General features: G+C 42.4%; 2 protein-coding genes and 1 long non-coding RNA gene across 3 annotated transcripts; 1 reads left to right on the plus strand and 2 right to left on the minus strand.

The window, feature by feature from the left end:
* Positions 1-7,364: 7,364 nt before the first annotated feature.
* LOC146520467 (uncharacterized) lies at positions 7,365-11,575 on the plus strand. Its single transcript, XR_014873864.1, has 2 exons — positions 7,365-7,828; positions 9,548-11,575. It is a non-coding gene; the product is annotated as an uncharacterized LOC146520467 (long non-coding RNA).
* A 1-nt stretch (position 11,576) lies between these two features.
* On the minus strand, positions 11,577-15,298 carry LOC146520468 (uncharacterized; the record flags this gene model as incomplete). Its single annotated transcript, XM_085157614.1, has 2 exons — positions 11,577-11,702; positions 12,557-15,298. Coding segments are annotated over 2 exons (2,868 nt in total), but the record flags the coding sequence as incomplete, so codon positions are not given.
* On the minus strand, positions 15,297-17,460 carry LOC146520469 (uncharacterized protein C2orf81 homolog). The gene is made up of 3 exons (XM_085157742.1): positions 17,115-17,460; positions 16,745-16,945; positions 15,297-15,547 (listed from the first exon to the last, which is right to left on the minus strand). Exons 1-3 carry the CDS (start codon positions 17,346-17,348, stop codon positions 15,488-15,490), a joined length of 495 nt encoding a protein of 164 aa, XP_085013868.1. The 5' UTR covers positions 17,349-17,460; the 3' UTR covers positions 15,297-15,487.
* Between the last annotated feature and the right edge of the window lie 4,367 nt (positions 17,461-21,827).

Consider the following 21,827-nt stretch of genomic DNA (forward strand, 5'->3'; position numbering starts at 1 on the left):
GCCATCTGACCTCAGGAATTCGCATGATAAGGTGGGGCCAGGTTTCACAATGAACTCACCCGAAACTCTGGCTGATTGGGACCCACACCCAGTTCCACACCTTGGCTCAGGCGATTAGAGGATCATCAGGGGGTCCTTTTGTCCCTCTGTGGGGGGAAACTCCCACCAGGTTTATATCTGGGACTCTCCACCATTTGACCTTAGAACTGAAGAAGCTTCTCGGATGAGAGGTGAAACGTCTTCAAGTAACTTAAAGAAGTCCAGACGCTTTTCTTTGCAAGCTCCTTTGACTTGTCTTTACCTCTTCAGAAAGTTTTGGCACCATTATCTCCCTGATGTATGGGTGGTTGGGAATTTCATATCACAGCTCGAGTATGCTGAGAAGACGGTGCAAGTCTATGTTTTCCATGACCTGCATTGGCTGGTCATCCAGAGTGATAAAATGAGTCAGAGCCTCTGTTATTTAAACTGCCCGTGGATTTTCTCTTGACATTTTTCATCGCTTTTCCAAAACCTGAGTTAAAGTTGGCTGTTCCGGTCCACACTGCTGACATTTTGTTTAGCCTAGCTACAGCAGCCTCCAGTTTCTCTTTTTTATCTGGAGTCGCCAGTCTCACTCGTCTAACCCTGTGCCTGTTTAGCGCGGGATGTCCCCTAGTGGCCAATCTAAAAAACTACAACAGAAATGACAAGCCACCCTCTGATTAATGAAATAAATTGGTATCGGTTCATGGTATCGGTTAACTTTTACGAGTATGAGTACACACACATTTTACAGTATTGGCCCCGATACCTGATACCAGTATCGGTATCGGTGCATCCCTACTGATGACTTTCAGCTGGAAGATTGGTTTGGATCTTTGTGTATCCAAAAGTGAGCACTGACCTTTCTTTACTGTATAAAACTCATCTGGTGTGTGGGGATTATACCTTAAATTTAATATTGCGAAGTCTTTTGATTTATTGACATTAACCAGATGTGAATCTGAACATTTCATCATGCAAATCTCACATTTTTGATGGATGCATTTGTTTTTTCATAGTTGGTTTCATAGTATTCCAAAGTATTTCATGTGTCGCTTCATTATCTTTCCATCCTCTGTACGCATTTACCAAATAAGCAACCCCCAAAGACACCCACCGCTGCAGTCCCAAATCTATTCCTAAATCTTTCTTGAGGCAGACTCATTCTCTTTGCTTCAAGACAGATTTACTTGTTTCTGTGCACGTGAATATAAATGGCATCCTGTAAAAATAAAGTCTTTCACACAGCTGTGTGCTGTGTTTACATACCATTAACATTAGGCATTAATAATGCCTAACCCTGTTTACACAAAACCAACAAACATATAATTTCTTCCTGTACATCACGCAGCCTCCTGTCCGGCTGCCACCTTGCAGGGTTGTAAACATCTTAAGCAAACACACACATATGACGGCATAATTGCACAGTCGGCACAGGGCCACACAGTCATTAGTCCCATTGCTGTTCCATTTGAAGAGGCTTTCTATATGTTTTTACTCAGAGTTTTATCAGCCACAGGAAATTATAACATGTTAGAAGGAACACGTCTCTTTGTTTTATTATCTCACCTTGGCTGTTTAATGGCGGTCAGAAAGCATTAAAAGTGTATATTATTGTTAGTCAGAGAAAGATTTAAATCTTCAGTATGGGCTTAGTGCAACAAGACAACTTTGGATTTAGGATTGGGTTTCCTCTTCTCATGGTATCTGATGGCAACAATTAATCTTAGTTTATAAAAGTACCAACCTCGTCCTTTAAACAAAGGTAAAGGCTATAAAACGCCTGTCAGCTCGGGCTGGAGATTACAGAAATTTGTGTCAGAGTAAGATAAACAGGTATCTTAAAATTTCAGTAGCTAATTATTAGCTTGTTCATGATTAGTCAATAATTGCCCAATGCCCCCCTTCTCATACACCATATTAACCATATCGACTGGCAGCATACTAATAAATCTGGAGCCTATAACTAGCGAGTTCAATTTGGTGGCACAGTGTTTTTTTCCACAGAATTTTATCGCTCATATTGAAATTCAGGTTCATGTGCAGTTATGGTTATGGTTATTGTGAAAGATAAAACAGGCGAGTAGTTTATGGTTCCACTATTAAACCTGGGACTTGTTGCAAAACTGGACATTTCATCACATGCTATTAAGAAAAACTAGGTTAGTTTAGTTCAGTTTAGGCACTGCAAAAGCATTACAATATTGATAATTGATGACAACAAATCTCACACAGCTTCATTTTGGTCTGTGTTATATAGTAAAAGAAATAAACCAATACACCGATACGGGAGATAGTGGTGAGTGGGGTTAAATGAGGGTAATTTTGTTCTACATTTGGGTAACCATGTAAATTTTGTATATAGATCTACTGTATTTGTGGAACTGCCCTGAACTGGTTCGAGACTTATCTGACTATTATCTCTTTTTCCAATACCACTGCCAACTACTATTCTCACTGCCTTCCTTAACAGTGGTGTGCCTCAAGGTTTTAGTTTGGGTCCATTTCTGTTTTCAATGTTTAAAACTTGTGTCTCACAAAGTTTCTTCAAACCTAATGAAAATAAAACTGAGCACAACTTAGACACTCACATTATTTACACTCTTATGACACATACATATAGGGCCTCTGGGTGGGCACACAGAACGGTCTGTGCACCCGTTTTGACTCCACGTTGGGCAAGTGTGCGTGTATTTCTATATGTGTACATGAGGGTGGAAATGCATGCTTGTGTCTGTGTGTGCCTGTTTTTCTATGTTTATGTGTCAGCTCAGGTCTTAGACTCCAACACTCAAGGAACATCTCAGGCTCCAATAGGTGCGGGGGCCTATTTTCCCCCACCACACTCCCTGCAGGCGGCGGATGCCCCCACCTGTGAGTGAATTGGTGGGTTCTCTGTGTCCGGGACTGGGAGTTCAGGTGTGTAGTGACTCACTCCCCGGGGCTGCTTGGCAGGGCCTGGCCCACCGTACCCAACAGAGCCTGCAGGCTTGTGCCTTATGAACACAAGCGCACTCACACACTGGTGTTCACACAGGTCTACAAACAGGTGCTCACAAATAGTTCATCTTGTTTGAAAAGAGCAGCATGACGGATGCTGGATGTGACAGTCATGCTGGACACTCTGTGCATTTGGTGAATGCATTTGCATTTGTGCTTGTGTTTAGGTTAGAATATGACTGCATTAAAGCTTTGTAAATATACTGCATTTTAACACAGGTAATCTGTGATATTCTGTTCTGACTGCTACTATCGCTCTCTCTTTCTGCCCTCTTGTGGCTGCTGTGCTTCAATGACGACGATAAGTTGTGGAGAAGATGTAAATATTCTGGAGTTTGCATGTCAAAATACACTTTAAAACACGACCCACAAATAAGGTTGCAAATACCCTGTATTTACATGCAATTTGCAGGCAACAAGTCAGGTTTTTGCAGGAAACAATGAAACAAGTACACTGTAAGCAGAAATGGGCAGTAACGCGTTACAAGTAACAAGTTACTATAATCTGATTCAATTTTTTTCAAGTAACGAGTAAAGTAAGGGATTACTACTGCAAAAAAGTAATTAGATTACTGTTACTTTCCCATAAGCACACTGCGTTACTAAACCGTGATTTTGTTTGTGAGAGTTTCTCATGACAATGATGTACGAGTGTGCGACGTCCGTGGTAGCAACAGACGTGTGCAAATCAACAATGGATAATATGGCGTGTGGGAGAGTGTCCGACCATGCAGCGTTTAAAGCTTGGAAGTACTGACATTACTTTCAGTTTGATTGTGACAAAAACATGAGCGTCTGCTGTACACTGCGTGGGAAGAAAACTTCTTTCTACAGCAAAAAATTAAACTTGAAATCTGAGCAAGTACCTAGCACACTGCAATGGGAATGTGAAATTCACAGAGGAACCCCCGGATCCCCCAACTGACATGACCACTGCTGCACCAGGCAAACCTCCACCGGTCCCACTCCTGCTAAACAGGTGAAAATTTAAGATTTAAGAGCGACAGAACTTAGTGCTGCTGAATCTTTGTTTTATTTGCATCTATGTGAAAGCGTGAAAGTGTAAACGCACACAAAAAATTATTTTATATGCTGGAATATGCAGAAAATAGGTTTAACTGTTAAACAAATTTCTTCCAGTCAGAGAACGTTGCATATAATTTAATTTTGCTTGATGTAATGTGCATAAAGGTAAAAGATTAAAAGTAATTAAACAAATTTTAAAAAGAGACTTTTTCTCTTGATTCAATTTTATACTAGAAAAATTTGCACTACTCATCTCACTGAACCAAACTCATTCACACAAAAAAAGAGGTGGAGAGACTGATAATTCTGGTGAAATGATGTGAAAAAGCTGAAAATTGTCCTGAAAAGAGCAGAAGAGGCTGAAAATTGTGCTAAAAAGAGGTGAAAACGCTGAAAATTGTACTGAAAAGAGGTGAATCAGCAGAATGTTTTTGCTGAAAAGAGGTTAAGAAGCAGATCTTTGCGCTGAAAACAGGTGAATTAGCAGACGTTCTGCTAAAAAAAGAGGTAAAGAAGCTGAAGTTTGTGCTGAAAACATCTGAAGAAGCTTGAATTTGTGCTGAAAAGTAGTGAAAAAGTTAAAATTATGCTAAAAAGAGCTGAAGAAACTGAAAAGAGGTAAAGAAGCTTAAATTTGTGCTGAAATTAGCTGAAGAATCTGGAATTTGTGTTGAAAAGAGTTGAAAAGATTGAACTGTTAACTGAAAAAAATGTTTCCATGAGCGGGACTCGAACCCCACCCTCCTGCCCTGAGAACGGCTGCTCATCTCACTGAGCTAAAACATGGCTCAGCCCAGCAAGCAGGCATTAGCAGAAAGAGCAGAACAGTTTAAAATTTGAACGGTGAAAATTGGCTGAAAACTGAGAGAGTAGTTAAGCAGCAAAGAAAGCAGAAACTTCAAGAATAATAAAGGATAAAGATTAAAGAGAAACATTAACTCTTTATAGCATCCACACAATACTGGATTATGCAGAAAATTGGACTGAAAGGTCTATTGCTTTATTACGTATGTTTTTAAAAGTAACTAAGTAATAAAGTAACTAATTGGAGCCAGGGGTTATAGTCAGGGGGCTTTTTCCAGTAAGTCAGGCAGGAGATCATTTCTGGTCACTCGGGGTCGTAGGTTTTGAGCGAGGGTTTTTCCCAAAAAGCTAGGACCACCTCTATTTTAAATTGCTTTATTGGTGGATCGGGGAGGACCCACAGTTTGGGGGTCACACCGTTGAGTCAGAGAGATTGTCATTTTACCCACACTGGCTGGTGTGTGAAGACGCATTTTACTTTTCTCTGTTCCTATAAGACCGTCTCCCACTGAGGGGGTGTGTTTGTAAGTCTTTAATTCAGATTTTCCTTGTTTGGATTACAAACACAAATAAAATGTAATAAAGCTTTCCATCAGGCACGCAGCCTCTTACCTCTCCATCTTCACTATTACAAAAACACCGGTTTAACTAAGAATAACTTAAATTCAACTATCCAACAGATATATAAATAGTGGAGCCAATTTGCCAATATATCAGTACTCCCACTTACAACAGCTGAAAAAATTATATTTAAAAAGTAAAGAGAAGGTCAGAGAAATGCCCTACAACACGGGTGTCAAACATAAGGCCCCAAAGACTTCAAGCCTGCTGCATAGCGCTGGAAAAATGTTGGACTTCTAACTGAATTTTCAAAGGTTTTACAGCTTTTGCTACATTTATCTTACATCAAAGTAATTAAGTAATAGAAAACAATCAAATGACAGAAAAGTTATTATTTTTCTTTTCTGTGAAGTAATAAAAATCTTCTTATTTATACTTACAGCCCAGTCTGGGCAATGAGCTCCCAGAATCTTATTCTGCATTTTTACACATGTTGAGAACAGCTTAATCCCCCAGAGTCATGCTGACTGATTTCTTTCTTTGCTGGAGCAGCATTTCTTCATCATATAGAAAGACGGAGATGTGCAGTTCAAATTAGGCTTCTTTTTCTATTATGAAGATATCTCAGGGATTAAATGTGTACATTAACAGAAATTTTACTAGTGGTGCTTTGTGTGTGTTTGGCACGATATAAATGATCTGAACTGAACTGATTTGGTCTGGCTTGCTTAAGATCAAAGTGGACCACAATGCAAAATGAGGCTAATGTCCCTGTCCGACAACTATGCTATGACGGATGTTGCATAGTTTGTCCACCAGAGGGCACTCTGCAACTTCCCATTTGGAAAACCACAAACAACCAGCTGTCCAGAGCATGAATTAATTTAACATTTTTAGACACATCCCCCAATACATCATTTTAAATATAAGAACTGGATTTATAGTAGGATGAAAATACTGAACTCACAGTGACCAATTTGTCTTTTACAGAGGAAAAACTGCAAAATGAGGCTATTGTGAAAATATTTAAAGACATAACTGCAACAAATGTAGCAAAACTGCCCATGGTCAGGAGACCATGACCAAATCAAAACCAGGGTTTAAGGGTTTAAGCCTGAGGACATGAATATAAAGAAAATGCTATTTGCTATTATAGGGTTATAAGAACAGAATTAACACATTTTTAATACAATATTAATTATTGTATTACTACATGGTCACAGTCTGGCTTCAGTCTCTATATAGAACACTGAAAATGTTTTAGAAAATTTTACAAAAGTACAGCTTACTTAACTTTGAAAATCTTGTTACATACATTCTTCACTGATTAGGTGCTTTAAATATGTAGCCATGAACTACAGATGAAAATTAGTTTAAACTAACCTGTGGCTAATTTCCAGAAATGTTTATTAATGAACATTATCCCTGGTAAAAATAAATAAATAAATAATAATAATTAGAAAATAGAATGCAAAGATCTAATATGGAAAGCCTTAAATTTCTATTCCAAAGATAAATTTTAAATGCATGTTAATACATTGAGACGAAACAGGAAGGGCTATAGCTCCATTGTGAAAAAGTCCCTGGATCATAATTCTGACTCTCTGCAAAAACACAAAACTCTGGAGGAATTTGAGAATTAATTCATCTGGATCTATTTTAGAAATACTGTGGCTTACTTTTCTAGAAAAACCTGCATCATATGATATCCTGCTGAGTCTTGCCATTAGCAGACACGCTGGGCTTCCGCAATTGCAGTCAGCCCTGTTATTCAGACTCTTCTCATTCATAAACAAAGCTTTACTCAGTGTCAAACATACAACATCCTCCTTATTCCAACCACTCCTAGCTCCTGCTCATCGCTTGTAGGTGAAAGGCCATCGGCCGTTGACTGGCGAGTAAATTAACCTTCCCTGCCTCCTGACGTCACGTATGCCCCCTGGCTGTGATTGGCTGGTGATTTAATGAGCGCTGCAGAACAGAAACATCAAAATCCAACACGTACAACACGCAGCGTGTGCTGAAGTGCGAGCAGAGCTGCTTCACTGAGCCGAGCGGACCCAAAACAAACCAGCAGGACTGCGGCTCAGAAGAAAGATACGGGAGAGAAGAGCCTCGCACTGAGAGAGATAATCATCCTTATTTATAAAGCTGGAAGCTCATTTTATATTTTATTTTGTTGGTTTTTGCACTGCAGCTGATAGCGGATGCATTTTTTTCTCCATTATGTAAATTTGATATTTTTATGCGCCTCTTTACACGAGAGTGGACCTTGCAGTAGCATTTCTGCTGAAAATTTCTAGATAAGAACAGTGAGGGAGCAGAAGACATGGAGAAAGCACAGGGCTTCTCTCCGGACAGAAACGTCCTCTGCCTGTTTGATGTGGACGGCACTCTGACGCCACCGAGAGAGGTGAGCTCGCTTCCCATCGATAATCTTATTATTATTGTTATTAGTTATGATCAGATTTCATGACAGCTCTCTCCTCTTCTGCCCTCATCATTGACCTCTGATGAGAGGTACCTTACTGTAGAGCAGACCTTCCCAAAGTGTGGGGCCCGTCCCCTGGGGGGGGCGCAGAGCCATTGGGGGCGGGGCGGGGGGGGGGAATGAAAAGGGGGGGGGGGGGACACAAAACACTTGGACACTAGTGATGGGATTTCCGGCTCTTTTTAGAGATCCGGCTCTTTCGGTTCGGCTCACTAAAAAGAGCCGGCTCTTTCGGCTCCGAACCGGCTCTCCAGGTTGTTTTGTTGCTTTAATTAATTTATTATTAACAATAATATAAAATTATGCACAAAAGGAATTACTAACGTAAAAAAAGTGGTTTTATTTATATATGTTTATATATAAATATATGCGGTGGCCCCTAGAGACAAAACACGTACAAACTCCAAAACACATTTCTAGCATGAACTGAACTTCCAAAGCAGAGCTACTAGATCACTTAAATTACACAATTGAAAGCATGTGTGTATTGTTTGTGTATTTATACACAGGCACTCATATATATTCAAATAATTTAAAAAAAAAAAAGTTCATTTACCTGTTACTACCACACACCAAATCCGGTCGTTGGTACTTGCTGGCTTGTGTAGCCACTAGGTAACAAAAGTTCAACACTGCGCCCAGCATCCTGGAGCACTTCTGTTGTCTTTTGTACATGTTTTGAGTTTTTACGTGCTTCTGAGTTTGTACGTGCTTTGGAGTTTTTACGTGCTTTGGAGTTTGTACGTGTTTTTACGTGCTTCAAAGTTTGTACATGTTTTTACGTGTTTTAGAGTTTATACGTGATTTGAAGTTTGTCTGTGCTTTGTCTCTAGGGGCCACCGTAAATATACTTTTATTTATTCATCCATCCATCCATCTTCATCCGCTTTGTCCGGAGCCGGGTCGCGGGGGCAGCAGCCTAAGCAAAGAGGCCCAGACCTCCCTCTCCCCAGCCACCTCCTCCAGCTCATCCGGGGGAACACCAAGGCGTTCCCAGGCCAGCCGAGAGATATAATCTCTCCAGCGTGTCCTGGGTCTGCCCCGGGACCTCCTCCCGGTGGGACATGCCTGGAACACCTCACCCAGGAGGTGCCCAGGGAGCATCCTTACCAGATGCCCAAACCACCTCAACTGGCTCCTTTCGATGTGGAGCAGCAGCGGCTCTACTCTGAGCCCCTCCCGGATGGCCGAACTTCTCACCCTATCTCTAAGGGAGATGCCAGCCACCCTTCGGAGGAAGCTCATTTCCGCCGCTTGTATCCGCGATCTCGTCCTTTCGGTCACTACCCACAGCTCGTGGCCATAGGTTATTTATTCACTCCACATAAAATGTAATAAATAAATCATATAATACAAAAATCAACTATTCACATTTCAAATTTTAACTATTTAAATTTTTAGCTTTTTCCTTTTACAAATTTAAAGTGAAACAACACAAAACACTGCAAACCACAACACAATTAAATATAAATTAAAATATGAAAACAAAAAGAAGATGCATATTCTCTGTCATATGGGCCTGCATGAATAAACTTTCTGAATCCTTTATCATCTGCAACCGAAAATAGTTGTGGATGATTACTATACCTTTCTAATGTGACGTTGTTGTCCCTGGCTCTCTTTCTCTGTCTCTCCCTCCAGCTCTGTTCCTGTGCTACTGAGTGTAACTACCGCCCCTCCCCCCTCTGCCCAGCGTAAAGCACAAGGCTCACGTGCACGTACAAACTCCGAAGCACGTAAAAACTCCAAAGCACGTACAAACTCAGAAGCACGTAAAAACTCAAAACATGTACAAAAGACAACAGAAGTGCTCCAGAATGCAGGCGCAGTGTTGAGCTTTTGTTACCTAGTGGCTACACAAGCCAGCAAGTACCAACGACCGGATTTGGTGTGTGGTAGTAACAGGTAAATGAACATTGTTTTTAAATTATTTGAATATATATGAGTGCCTGTGTATAAATACACAAACATGCTTTCAGTTGTGTAATTTAAGTGATCTAGTAGCTCTGCTTTGAAAGTTCAGTTCATGCTAGAAATGTGTTTTGGAGTTTGTACGTGTAGGGGCCACCGCATATATTTATATATAAACATATATAAATAAAACCACTTTTTTTACGTTAGTAATTCCTTTTGTGCATAATTTAATATTATTGTTAATAATAAATTAATTAAAGCAACAAAACAACCTGAAGAGCCGGTTCGGAGCCGAAAGAGCTGGCTCTTTTTAGTGAGCCGAACCGAAAGAGCCGGATCTCTAAAAAGAGCCGGAAATCCCATCACTAAGAAGTTGAGAGAAAGAAAAAAAAAAAAAAACCACGTGACGGCTCGCGATAAGGAGCCGGCTCGCGTCGTTCACGTCGAAGAGCCGGCTCTAAGAGCCATTTCGTTCGCGAACGACCCATCTCCCCTGGCATGTTAGATTATTTTTGATGAAATTATTAAATGCGTCAATACCCGTTTGTTAAAAATTAACTGCTAAAAATTCAATCAACTGGTGCTAATCCACCATCAGAATTGAGGAAAGGTGGTGTTGATGGAGACTCTACAGGGAGATACACTGGGGAAGCCATACCTGCACTTCTGCCAGAGTGTTTTGGACGTACCTGAATAAATGTAGATTTCCCTGGAAGTGGACGAGGATCAATCTGAGACGAAGTCGGAGTCTCCTCATAACATCTCCCCATCGTGCTTCTATGGATCAATGATGCGAGCTTTTGTCCTTTCTGTTTTTCTAATTTAAGCTCGAGTTCAAGGTCTTTCACTCTAGATTTTAGATGACCTCTCTCTTTTTCTTCTTTGCCAGCCTTTTGGATAATCTGGTTCACTTAACCTCCTTCGTTGTTCCAATAAAGGGGATGCCTTCCACACAGTCTACGCATTTCTTTTTCAAGTTGAGGAACATATCCCTAAATTCCACCTTTTCTTTTTCTCTGAAGTGAACTGCATGTGGAAATGCCTTTTCAAAGGACAAAACGCACTTGTACAATTCCTCTTGGAAGTGGCGCTCTTTCTTCTCCAGACAATTCACTCTGGTTATAAATTTGTCCCGTTGCTTTACTGTGGAGCGCAGTTTCACTTCGAGCGCCACCTTTTCAGCCAGTGCCTGCTTGTGTTCCGTTATTACTTTATATCCGTCCACTGCTGTCTTTGTGTGTTTTTCCTTCTCTGTGCTTAGGTCCCTTTTTAGGTCTTCATTTTTGTTTTTCAAAGAATCAACTTCATCTTCGACCATAGCCTTCATTTTCTTTTCCAAGGCCAGAGCCCTAATATTTCTCTGACATTTGCGGTTCATCTCCATATTCTGGGCCTTTTGGTCGTCTATTACTTCGCCCATTTGATCTTTCTCGTCTGTTAACGCTTTCACATTTTTATCCATTAATTCATTGTCGTCCCGTAACTTTGTATTTTGTCTCAAGAGACCCTCAATCCAAAACTGCGCGGATTGACGTTCCTGCTCGCGTTCTTTAACTGCATTGACGGTCACACCTGTACTAATTTTTACTCTGTCCTCAAGCTGTTCTATTTGGTTATCACACATTTCAATGACCTTTACTAACTTTGTTTCTGCAGCATTAGCTTTGTCTTCGAGTTTTTTAGTCTTTTCATCGTAAAATTGCTGCATCTTATTTTTTTCCTCTTGGTGGCGTTTTAGTAAAAATTCAACAATTTGTTAGTTGTGAAATTCCTGACGTGCCACCATTTCTTTTTCTGCTTTGAGCAGTTCTTGAAGGACTTTGACTTCTTCCTTGTTCTTTTGTTTAAGTTCAGCCAGAGTTTTCTCCATCTCTGCGCGGAACTTTATGTGAGCTTCATGGTCACCTTTTATCGAGTTTAACCTCTCTGAGATATTTGTCCTTTCTTCCAAGACCAAACCCAGCATCTTATTATTCTGCCAAAGTTCATTTTTTTCTTTTGTTAGATCCTCGATCTGTTTCTTATGGACTGTATGCTGTTTTTTGAAGTATTCAAGCTCTGTTTTAAGCTTTTCAACTTGATCAATCATTGGATGCAGTCTTTGGTCGAACAATCTGGCATATGTTTCTTTTTTTTTTTCACGTTTGTTAACCATTGTTTTAGAGAAATTAACATCTCTGTCTTTCTTAGGTTTTGAGCTCATTTCTGCTTTTTATGTGCTGTATCACTCCAACAAAACGATAGCTTAATCAATTCAGTTTGACACGTTCGTGGTCTATTTAAGGACTTTTGAACATCAAAGGATGAAAGGACTGTCACTATGACACCTCCACGTTCTGTGATGTAATGTCAATTAAACGTCACCACGTTCTGTGACGTAATCGCTTTCTTGCGTTTTTTTTTTTTTTTTTTTAAACAACACATTCGAACAACGACGGTCTCCGCACACAGAAAATCTGCGTTGTGCACAAAACAAATCTAACCTGAATTGAAATTAAAATAAATACGTTAATAATTTATTCTGTTTTGCAGTGTGAGTCAGTAGTGACCGGTGACTGGCTGCTCCAGCCAGTGATGCACAACTATTTAACATTGTTGACAGGCTATGACAAACATATATAAATAAAACCACTTTTTTTACATTAGTAATTCCTTTTCTGCATAATTTTATATTATTGTTAATGATTAAATAATACATTTATAAATAATTTTATAAATAATAATAATAAATAACACAAGCACTTTTTCTCCCGGTGAAAATTGCCTGAGTCTAGCCCCTCTGTCATACAGGCGTTGCTGACGCTGCTGAGCCTGGAGCAAATTCTCCCGTGACAACCTCCCCAAAGTGTGGAGTTTCGCTCTCAGGTCCAACACGTACTGAATCTCATTCTTGGCGGGGCTCGGACCTTCCTCCCAGCTTTCTTTAATCAGGTCGAGCACCCCACGCGGCTTCCTGCCGAACAGCAGTTCAAAGGGAGAAAATCCCGTGGAGGCCTGGGGCACCTCTCGCACTGCAAATAACAGAGGGTCTAGCCAGCGATCCCAATTGCGTTCATCTTCGGTGATGAACTTACGAATCATGGACTTTAAAGTCTTATTCAGCCGCTCCACCAGCCCATCCGTCTGAGGGTGGTAGACGCTGGTCCGAATAGATTTAATGCCCAGTAATTCGTACAGTTCCCGCAGTGTGCGAGACATGAACGACGTGCCCTGGTCAGTCAGTATCTCTTTCGGGATTCCGACTCGGGAGATGACCTGAAACAGTGCCTGCGCCACACTCTTTGCAGAGATGTTGCGCAGCGGGACTGCTTCCGGGTACCGCGTTGCATAATCCACCAGAACTAATACAAAGCGGTAGCCGCGTGCACTCCGATGAAACGGCCCGATGAGGTCCATGCCAATGCGCTCAAACGGGACCTCTATGAGTGGGAGCGGGCGCAAAGGCGCTTTTGGTATGGCCGGCAGATTAACAAGTTGGCAGTCCGGGCAGGACGCGCACCAGCGGCGCACATCCGCTCGGATGCCCGGCCAATAAAATCGGGCCGTTATGCGCTCCAGAGTTTTTTCGTATCCCATATGCCCTGCCATGGGGTTATAATGAGCCGCCTGGAAAATCGTTTCCCGGCGGCCCTGCGGCACCAACAACTGGGTGTGTGTCTCCTCCGTGCGAGTGTCACGACTCACTCGATATAACCTATCTTGTAATAAAATGAAGCGTGGGTAGGTCCGCACGGCTTCAGGGCGCACCACGTGACCATCAATCTCAATCACTTGGTCAAAGGCTGAGCGTAGGGTGTCATCCCGAGACTGCTCCAGTGGGAAATCGCCCGTGGGGGTAATTTCCGGAGCCGGCGGGGCCTCCCGTGAAGGACCCGCCGTCTCCCCCTCCCCGGAGTCAGTGTCGGACGACCCCGCGTCACCGCTGAGCGCCGCGCAGACACTACACGCTACTAACGGTCGTGATCGCATCCCTGCATACTGCCCTAACAGATGATGAAACCCCGGCCAATTCGTTCCCAGAATTAGGGGATGCGACAGGCGCGGGCTAACCGCGGCCGTTACTCTATGCGTTTTGCCCTTAAACTTTAATAACAGCGGCACTATGGGATACCCGTGAACATCACCATGAACGCACTTCACCTCCACCCATTCTGCCTCCAGCAATGCCCCGGGGCGAACCAAGCTTTGGTGCACGAGGGTCTGCGTACAGCCCGTGTCCACCAAAGCATGGCGTATATCCCCTCGAGTCCTTACCGGAATGCTGTACGTCCCTCCTGGACCGGGAGAGGGTGCTGGGGCACCGGCGACGCGGAACACCTGCCCCACTTCCATCAGAGGGCAGTCCCTCCTCAGGTGTCCCGGTTGCCCGCACTTCCAGCACTCCTGCCCCGGCGCCTGTGCTGCTCTCCGTGGCTCCGGGGCGGCGCTGCTCATTTCTGTTCCCTGGGAAGGCACAAACGAAGCAAACGGATTAGTGGGGCTCAGCGCCGGCGCCCGCTCTGCCTGCCCTGGCGCAGGTACCCGGCGCCTCGGTGCCGGCACTGGGGCTTGTTTGCTCGGTCTCCGGCCGCCGTCCCCGGGCTCCCCCGCTCTAGCGGCCAGGTGGTCCTCCGCCAACGTTACCGCGACCTCCAGACTCGCGGGACGGTGGCACCGGACCCATCTCGCCGTCTCCGCGGGCAACCCCTCCACGGACTGCTCCAGCACCACCTTGTCCACCAGCAGCTTCTCTCCCTCTGACGATCCCGGCTGCAGCCAGCGCACCGCCGTGTCGTGCAGCTTCCGGGCCCATGCAAACGGCCGATCCTCCGCGGCCAGCCGACAGGCCCGGAACCGCCGGCGATGGTCCTCAGGGGCGAGTCCCATCCTGTCCACCACCGCCCGGCTCACGTCCTGGAAGCTGCCCCTCGAGGTCGGCGGCAGACTCAGGGCCGCCGTCTGAGCCTCCCCCGACAGCAGAGGAAGCAAGCGCGGAGCCCACTCCACCTGCGGCCACTGGCAGGCCTCCGCCGTGGCACGAAAAGTCTCCAGGAATACCTGGGGGTCGTCCCCGTCGCCCATCCGGGGCATCGCCACCGACAGCGGGGGGGGCTTCGGCGGAGCAGCGGCTCCAACCAGCCGCTCCAGTACCTGGGTCTGCCGGTCCGCCTGCTCCTGCAGCTTAGCCAGGTGCGCACGCTGGGCCGCCGCCTGGTCCTGGCTCATCTTCGCCATCTCCGCCAGCATTTGCGCCAGGAACTGCAAAGGCTGGGCGGGCGGCGCCGCCTGTGGGTCAGACATCCCCACGCTTTCCTGGGTTTCGGCACCACTTGTGGAATGCACTACACACAGGCACGGATCTTTGCTTTCAGACACCAACTTTATTTCTTTCTGTACGTGACGACCGACACAGTCTGACAGCTGTCGGCCACAGCTGATCTCTCCTTCTCTCCGCTCCTCTCCCGTCTCACTATAAGGGGTAAGGAAAGCATCATCAGTTCAAAACGCCATCAGCTGTTTTCACCTGTATTTCCAGCACCGCCCCGTTGAGCTCACCGCACCACCCCTCCCCTGCAGCCGCGCCCGGGACCACACCTCCGCCACACAGACTTGTACAATTATAGTAGTTTTTTTCAAATTTATTGTGTTAATGTGTGGCTCAACCACAGACATTGTTACGTCTTCTAATCAGCTGTCACAGATCTTGGGCTGAAGCAGTGGGGTGACCTGAGGTGGACCTCCTGCAACCTGATCAACAGAAAACAGCACAGGTGCATCTGTCATGGTTTGAGGCAAACCACATGAAGTTAGAGGAGTGGACCGAAATGCAGACAATGGAGATGAATGTGGATGGTAACAGAAAACGAGCCTATATTTAGGGCTGAACAGATGTTAAAAATAAATGGCAAGAACAACTAGAAAAGAACAAACAAAACCTATACTGGCAAAGCTAACCTGAAACATAACTAGAAAACCTGAGACGGAAGCAATGACACACAGGAGAGAACGCAGGAGTAACGCAGACGATCCAACAAGGAGCTAAGGAGAACACACAGGGAACGAGGAAACAAACGGGGGAAGACACAGCTAAACCTCATTAAACATGCCGAGGCAAGGGGAGCCAAACTAGACACACCGACATAGCACACGAGACTATCAGAGTAAAAGAGGAAATATGGCACGTACAAACAGTCACAGACTCAGAGGCACAAGCTTAATGTTACGACATAACTGACACCTTACAGCGGGAACATAGAGACAGGGAGACTAGACATGAGATGTGGGACCAGGACAAGCAAAGAGAGAAAACATTGGGACAGAGACAGAATGGAGAACAGAGACTGTTAAAATAAAACAGGAAGCACACGATAGGTACAGAGACATAGACTGATACTGAACAGAGGGAACACGAAGTACAGGGACAAGAGTGACATGAGACTCGACTGACTAGGGAACAAGAGAATAAACACGAGGACAGAACTAAACCTACACTAAACATGAGGGGCACAGGAACCAAAACCTAAGAACTCGAAATCACAAACCAAGAACAACTGGAGAGCAAGAAATACAAAACATAAACCAAAACATTGGTTGTCATAAGCCATGATGAAATCAAAGATCAATAATTATAATACAAAAATCAAAACACTGAGTCTTCGACCCAGGAACATGATAGCATCGCTCTCTATCGGCTTTAAACTGGTAGACTGGGAAGGCTGGTTAATTTGGACTTGTTTCTTTTTTAACTCGCTTTGAGGAGCTTTTTATTTGGACCTCAACATTCATTGCTGGCTGACTCGTGCCTCTCTCTGTGCTGGAACCTGGTCAATGTCAGCCTTCTGTTACAAAGGAACATAGCAATATAGATATAGTGTAGATGTGAATACAAATAACTTAATGGTGGCATTTGAATAGAAAACAAATAGAAGAGACTGATAAGAGTACCTCCTGTGCAGCAAGATGTTGTTGATGGATAAGAACAGGCACACATCCTTGAGCCCAGGCATCGGAAATTGGTGGCAGAGGCTCAGAATCTTCTGTTTTTGATCTTTCGCCTGGTCCTTCTCCCTCATCTAGGCACAAGATTTGGTGCTCTACAATCTGTGTGAGGTACCTCTTGGCCCAAGATGCAGAGAAAGGTGGTAGCTTATTGCCAAAGACAGACAATATCACAGATGTGAAATGCAATATATATTATTTATGGATAAAATCAAGACAAAGTATTTGCTTAATGATTGTAGGTATTATAACATTAATGTTGAACTGATTGTAAAAGAAAAAAACAACAAAAAGCTGATAAGCTTCTCAGTTTTACCTGGCTCTCAGTATACACATCAAGACATCCTTTCATGACCTTCCTCAGCAGTTCATCTAAGATTTCCCCCACTGCCTCATCTGCATCCTGAAGCAACATATTTGTCCACTGGGTCCGGGTCAAGTGACCTGGGATTATATCTTCCCCTTTCTGCTCTGCTGCAGGTGAGATCACCTGTACAGATGACCTACGTCTGTGCTTGTCAGTTTGAGGCTTGGGTGCAGAGCGTGGCATTTTTTGCTCAGAGGCTGGTGTGAAATATAAATTGCAAAAAGTCAGATCATGGAAAACTAAAAAAAACTGGCATTATCACAAACCCAAATTCTATTTAATGATGAAGATCTTGGTGAGCTCACTTGGTTAAAAAAATAATCAAGAAACAGTCCTGAAACCTTTTGATTGACCTTTTGACCTTGTGATTTGGTGACACTGTAGACATTTAAAGGTTGCAATAAGGGAAAGTCACACTTTTAGGGTTTTATTAGGAGGAGAGTAAATGCATGGGCATTATTTTGTGTTTTTATCTATAGAGTAAAAAGCATGTTAGATAACAGCATGCCAGATAGCTATCATTTTTCAAGCAATTTATTTTCTTTGGTCAATGAAAAAGTTTATTTTATTTTTTATCTGTGTTATGGTCGTGTAACGGTCAGTATGCTGGCAGTTGCAGACAGGGCATTCAAAAGCTCAATTAGGACAGCAGAAATGGCAGCAAATATTACAATAGTTCTGTAAAAATATTTTAAGTGGGGATAAAGGACCGGATTGGTTATAATGTAAGTACAATAACACAGAGTTGTAAAGATACTTGAAAAACGGATAATTTTTTAATTCTCCATATAACCCCTTTGTAAACCCTATTCACCGAAGTGTATTTACGAACATACGTAAAGATATTACACAGAAAAAATACACAGAAACATTGGAAATCAGTTTTTGGCAGACAATCACTTTTTGGCACAACATGGCACAACACCGGCATTATGTTGTCTATGAGCAACGCCAGAGTCAGCACCTAACCGTAGCAGTGTTGAGTAAAATGACAATATTGTCGTTAGCTCTGAATAGAGCAAATGTAGTTATCACCATTCGTATTCGACCATTCGTTTACTAGCACAGAATAGGAATAAAGACTGAGTAACTTTAACATGAAATATACCTCATATTGACAGAGATAATTATTTTTTCAAGCAGTTAAAGCAGTTTTTGCATCTAGTATGATTAACTAAAGTATGTGCACATTCTTTTTTAAGGCTTATTGCTGGAAACATGCTCTGATATAGTTTCTTTTTAATGCAGAACTTCTGAGGAAGTAATAGTCAGTGTAAAAAAAAAAAACAACAACAACAGCAACTTGACCATGCAAATTATCTTACTTATTTAGCCATGTGTTTCATTTTTTTCAGCACACATATGACAACTTAGAATCTGTCAAAGTCCTTGTAACCACTTTTATAGATGAGAAAGAAATTTGTAAAAAAAAAAAATTCTTATTGTCAGCAGTGCCACAGACATCATAGGTCAAAGCCAAGCTCAGCACATGGGCTGTGTGCTTGATAGGTTGCTAAAGTATAACACTGATTTCATGGAATATATTGATGTTGACAGTGAGGTAGACATTAAGGACTTTGATAGATTCCATATCGTTCTGTCAAGCGGAGGGGCACCGATGGAAACCTCTCTTGGGGAGATTAGACAAAATCAGGTACACTTTGCATTTCTCCAGTTTCCTAAGTCATGAAATGTGTTTTAACAGTTATTAACTATTAGTCAGGATTGAAATTGTCTGCTAGAAAGTTGAACATCAGCTAAAAAGTCCTAATTTTTTCTCAGGGTCTGATGGGACCCAAATTATAGCTAAAATTAAGGAATAATGGACTTGTATTCAAATACCACTCCAAGTAAATTGTTATGTTTCACTGTGTAGGTAAGCTTGATGTGGAATGGGTAACAGAAATGTGATACTGTAAAGTTTGATTTTAGCCATACAGCTACCAAATGGACAGAATGTACTTTTGATTTAATGTATTTAATGCTTCATTTTAAACTTAAACACTTTTTTTCTTTCCGTAAGCTGGACTTGGAGTTTGGCAATCTTACAGGAGGAAAGGTGGACCTCTTTTTGCGAAAATGGGAAGCCAGTATCATTCTGAAGCTCAAATCAGTAGCTGCCCTGGAAACAAGAACCCCCCCGCCGTGTGTTAACACACCTACTCCCACCAGTTGGTGCCAGTCGTGCAGCCTTGCAGCCTTGAATCAGCTATAACGCACTTGGTTGATTTTGCACTGGTATGTATTAAGTAAAGTTCTCACGGTATTTACCTGAGGAAAGCATTTGTCTACACCTCACTGAATACTTCTCTAAAAATCTATCTTTATCTTCCCCATCTCCAAGCATGGAACAAGTATTGCATCGCTTTGCAGTGATCCTGAAGCATCATCCACAACACACCAACCCCAGCTGATATGCATCGGTGATCTAAAGAGGGCAACCAGGCAGTACAACATTGTTGCTAAGAATGACAGAGTAACCATTTCTCTGAATGATGGCCTGACGTGTGCTTGGATAAGCTTTTCAAACTGTACTGGGTATGTAACTTGTCCTATCCAGCACCACTTGGCTCCGTCTTCACCTTCTTTGAGTTTGTCTATGAACTGCCGCTGTCCACCCAAAGGAAAACCAAAGTACTGGAGCTGATTGCACAGATTAAAGGATGCAAGTAAAATGTTCACCGTCCAAAATGTAGAGAGTCTCTGTTCACAGAGGTGAGAAACCTCATTTGGCATCTTTGTCAAATACACTGCTTATCAGGACTGACCATTTTTATGCCTATGCAGTGGAAAGGTCAGACAATATGAACTGATTGGCTGAAATTTTTGATTTTCGTATTTAAACCCAAGGTACAGAATTGTATAACCTGGATGCTATATTCGCCAAAATGTATGTTTTTCTGTTCGCATGCAACTGCACATTTGTTAAATGTTGACAATTTGTTGAAGATGACAATTGTTACCTTTAAAAAATTTAATTCATGTATTGTCTGGATTATATCAGAACATTATATATATATATTGGAAAAATTGAAAAAAGGGCAATCATATATATATATATATATGATTGCCCTTTTTTCATTTTTTTGACATTTTAATGATCTAGAGAGATAGAAAGCTAGTCAGATATGAATTTTGTTTGATTTTGTCAAGTAAAAATTGTGATATAGCTTTGGCAAAAATTGAATTTAAAACATTTTAATTAAAAAGATTCTGACAGCTGTTGTTCATTCAGTTTGTAATGATTTATAATATGCCAGATAAAAAATGGAATTCAATAAACGTATAATATATACCCATCTTTTTTCTCCTTTTTTTAAAAAAAATTGAAATGTACACATTTTAACACATCTTTGTGTCAAAATAACACATCCTTGTGTTTACATTTTTTAACACAGAAGATGTGTTAAAGGAGCAGACACATTAATTGTGTTAAAACTGACACATCATGTGTTGTCCCTAATCTGATGCAGCACATGTGTTAAAATTTAACACATGATGTGTTAAAATTTAACACATGATGTGTCAATTTTAACACATCCCTTCTAAGAGTGTAGCTAAAATTATTAAAAGTGTCGAACATAAGCAGCTTGTACATTGTTGTTTTCGTAAAGATACCTTTGTCTCACACGGAACATACATGTTCTACATTATTAATCTGGCAGCTCTCAGTCTCCATACAGACAGGACACGTTGCAGCGTAATTGCAGACAGGTGCGTGGGCCTGAGCTCCGCCCAGGCAGAATGACGAGTGGAAGAAAGCAGCAACACGATAAACATATGTAGCCTTGCGGAGCCGGCCGGGCAGACACCGAGACCATGACAGAGTGCAAAAATTTTATACTTGACAACACAAAAGGAAAAAACAAAACAAAACAACACACAACAAAAATCAGAATTTGTTTGTGATTTGGATTTTTATTTAAAGGTGAAACCTTTTTTCTTATTTTGCCAGATTAGACATTTTGATTAATTTCATTGAAGTATACTTTTTTTTGTTGTTGTTTTACTTTGATGCTATAATAGATGTATTTAAAATTCAGTAATATTTAATACTATATTGCATCATGGCAAAACAACAGTCTCCTCAAGCTGCTTTATACTGTAAGGTGAAAACACTACAGTAAAAGCCAGAAAACCCCAACAATCCAATGATCCCCTTTGAGCAAGCACTGGGCGACAGTGGGGAGGAAAAACTCCCTTTAGGAAGAAACCTCCAGCAGAACCAGGCTCAAGAAGGGGCAGCCATCTGCTGCGACCGGTTGGGGGTGGGTGGGCAATCTCAGTCCAAGAGGGCCAGTGTCCCTGCAGGTTTTAGATGTGTCCTCGAACCAACACAGCTGATTTAAATGGCTAAATTAGCTCCTCAACATGTCCTGAAGTTCTCCAGAGGCCTGGTAACGAACTAATCATGTGATTCAGGTGTGTTGACCCAAGGTGAGATCTAAAATCTGCAGGGACACCGGCCCTCGTGGACTGAGATTGCCCACCCATGATATAGGGAGACAAGATGAAGTATACTTCTAATGGCCTATTACAGGGGTGGCTAACTCCAGAACTTGAGAGCCGCTGTCCTGCAGGTTTTAGATGCGTCCTTGATCCAACACAGCTGATTTACATGACTAAATGACCAGTTCATTACCAGGCCTCTGGTAATGAACT

This window comes from Neolamprologus multifasciatus, chromosome 4 (assembly GCF_963576455.1).
Source record: "Neolamprologus multifasciatus chromosome 4, fNeoMul1.2, whole genome shotgun sequence".
Classification (NCBI taxonomy): Eukaryota; Metazoa; Chordata; class Actinopteri; order Cichliformes; family Cichlidae; genus Neolamprologus; species Neolamprologus multifasciatus.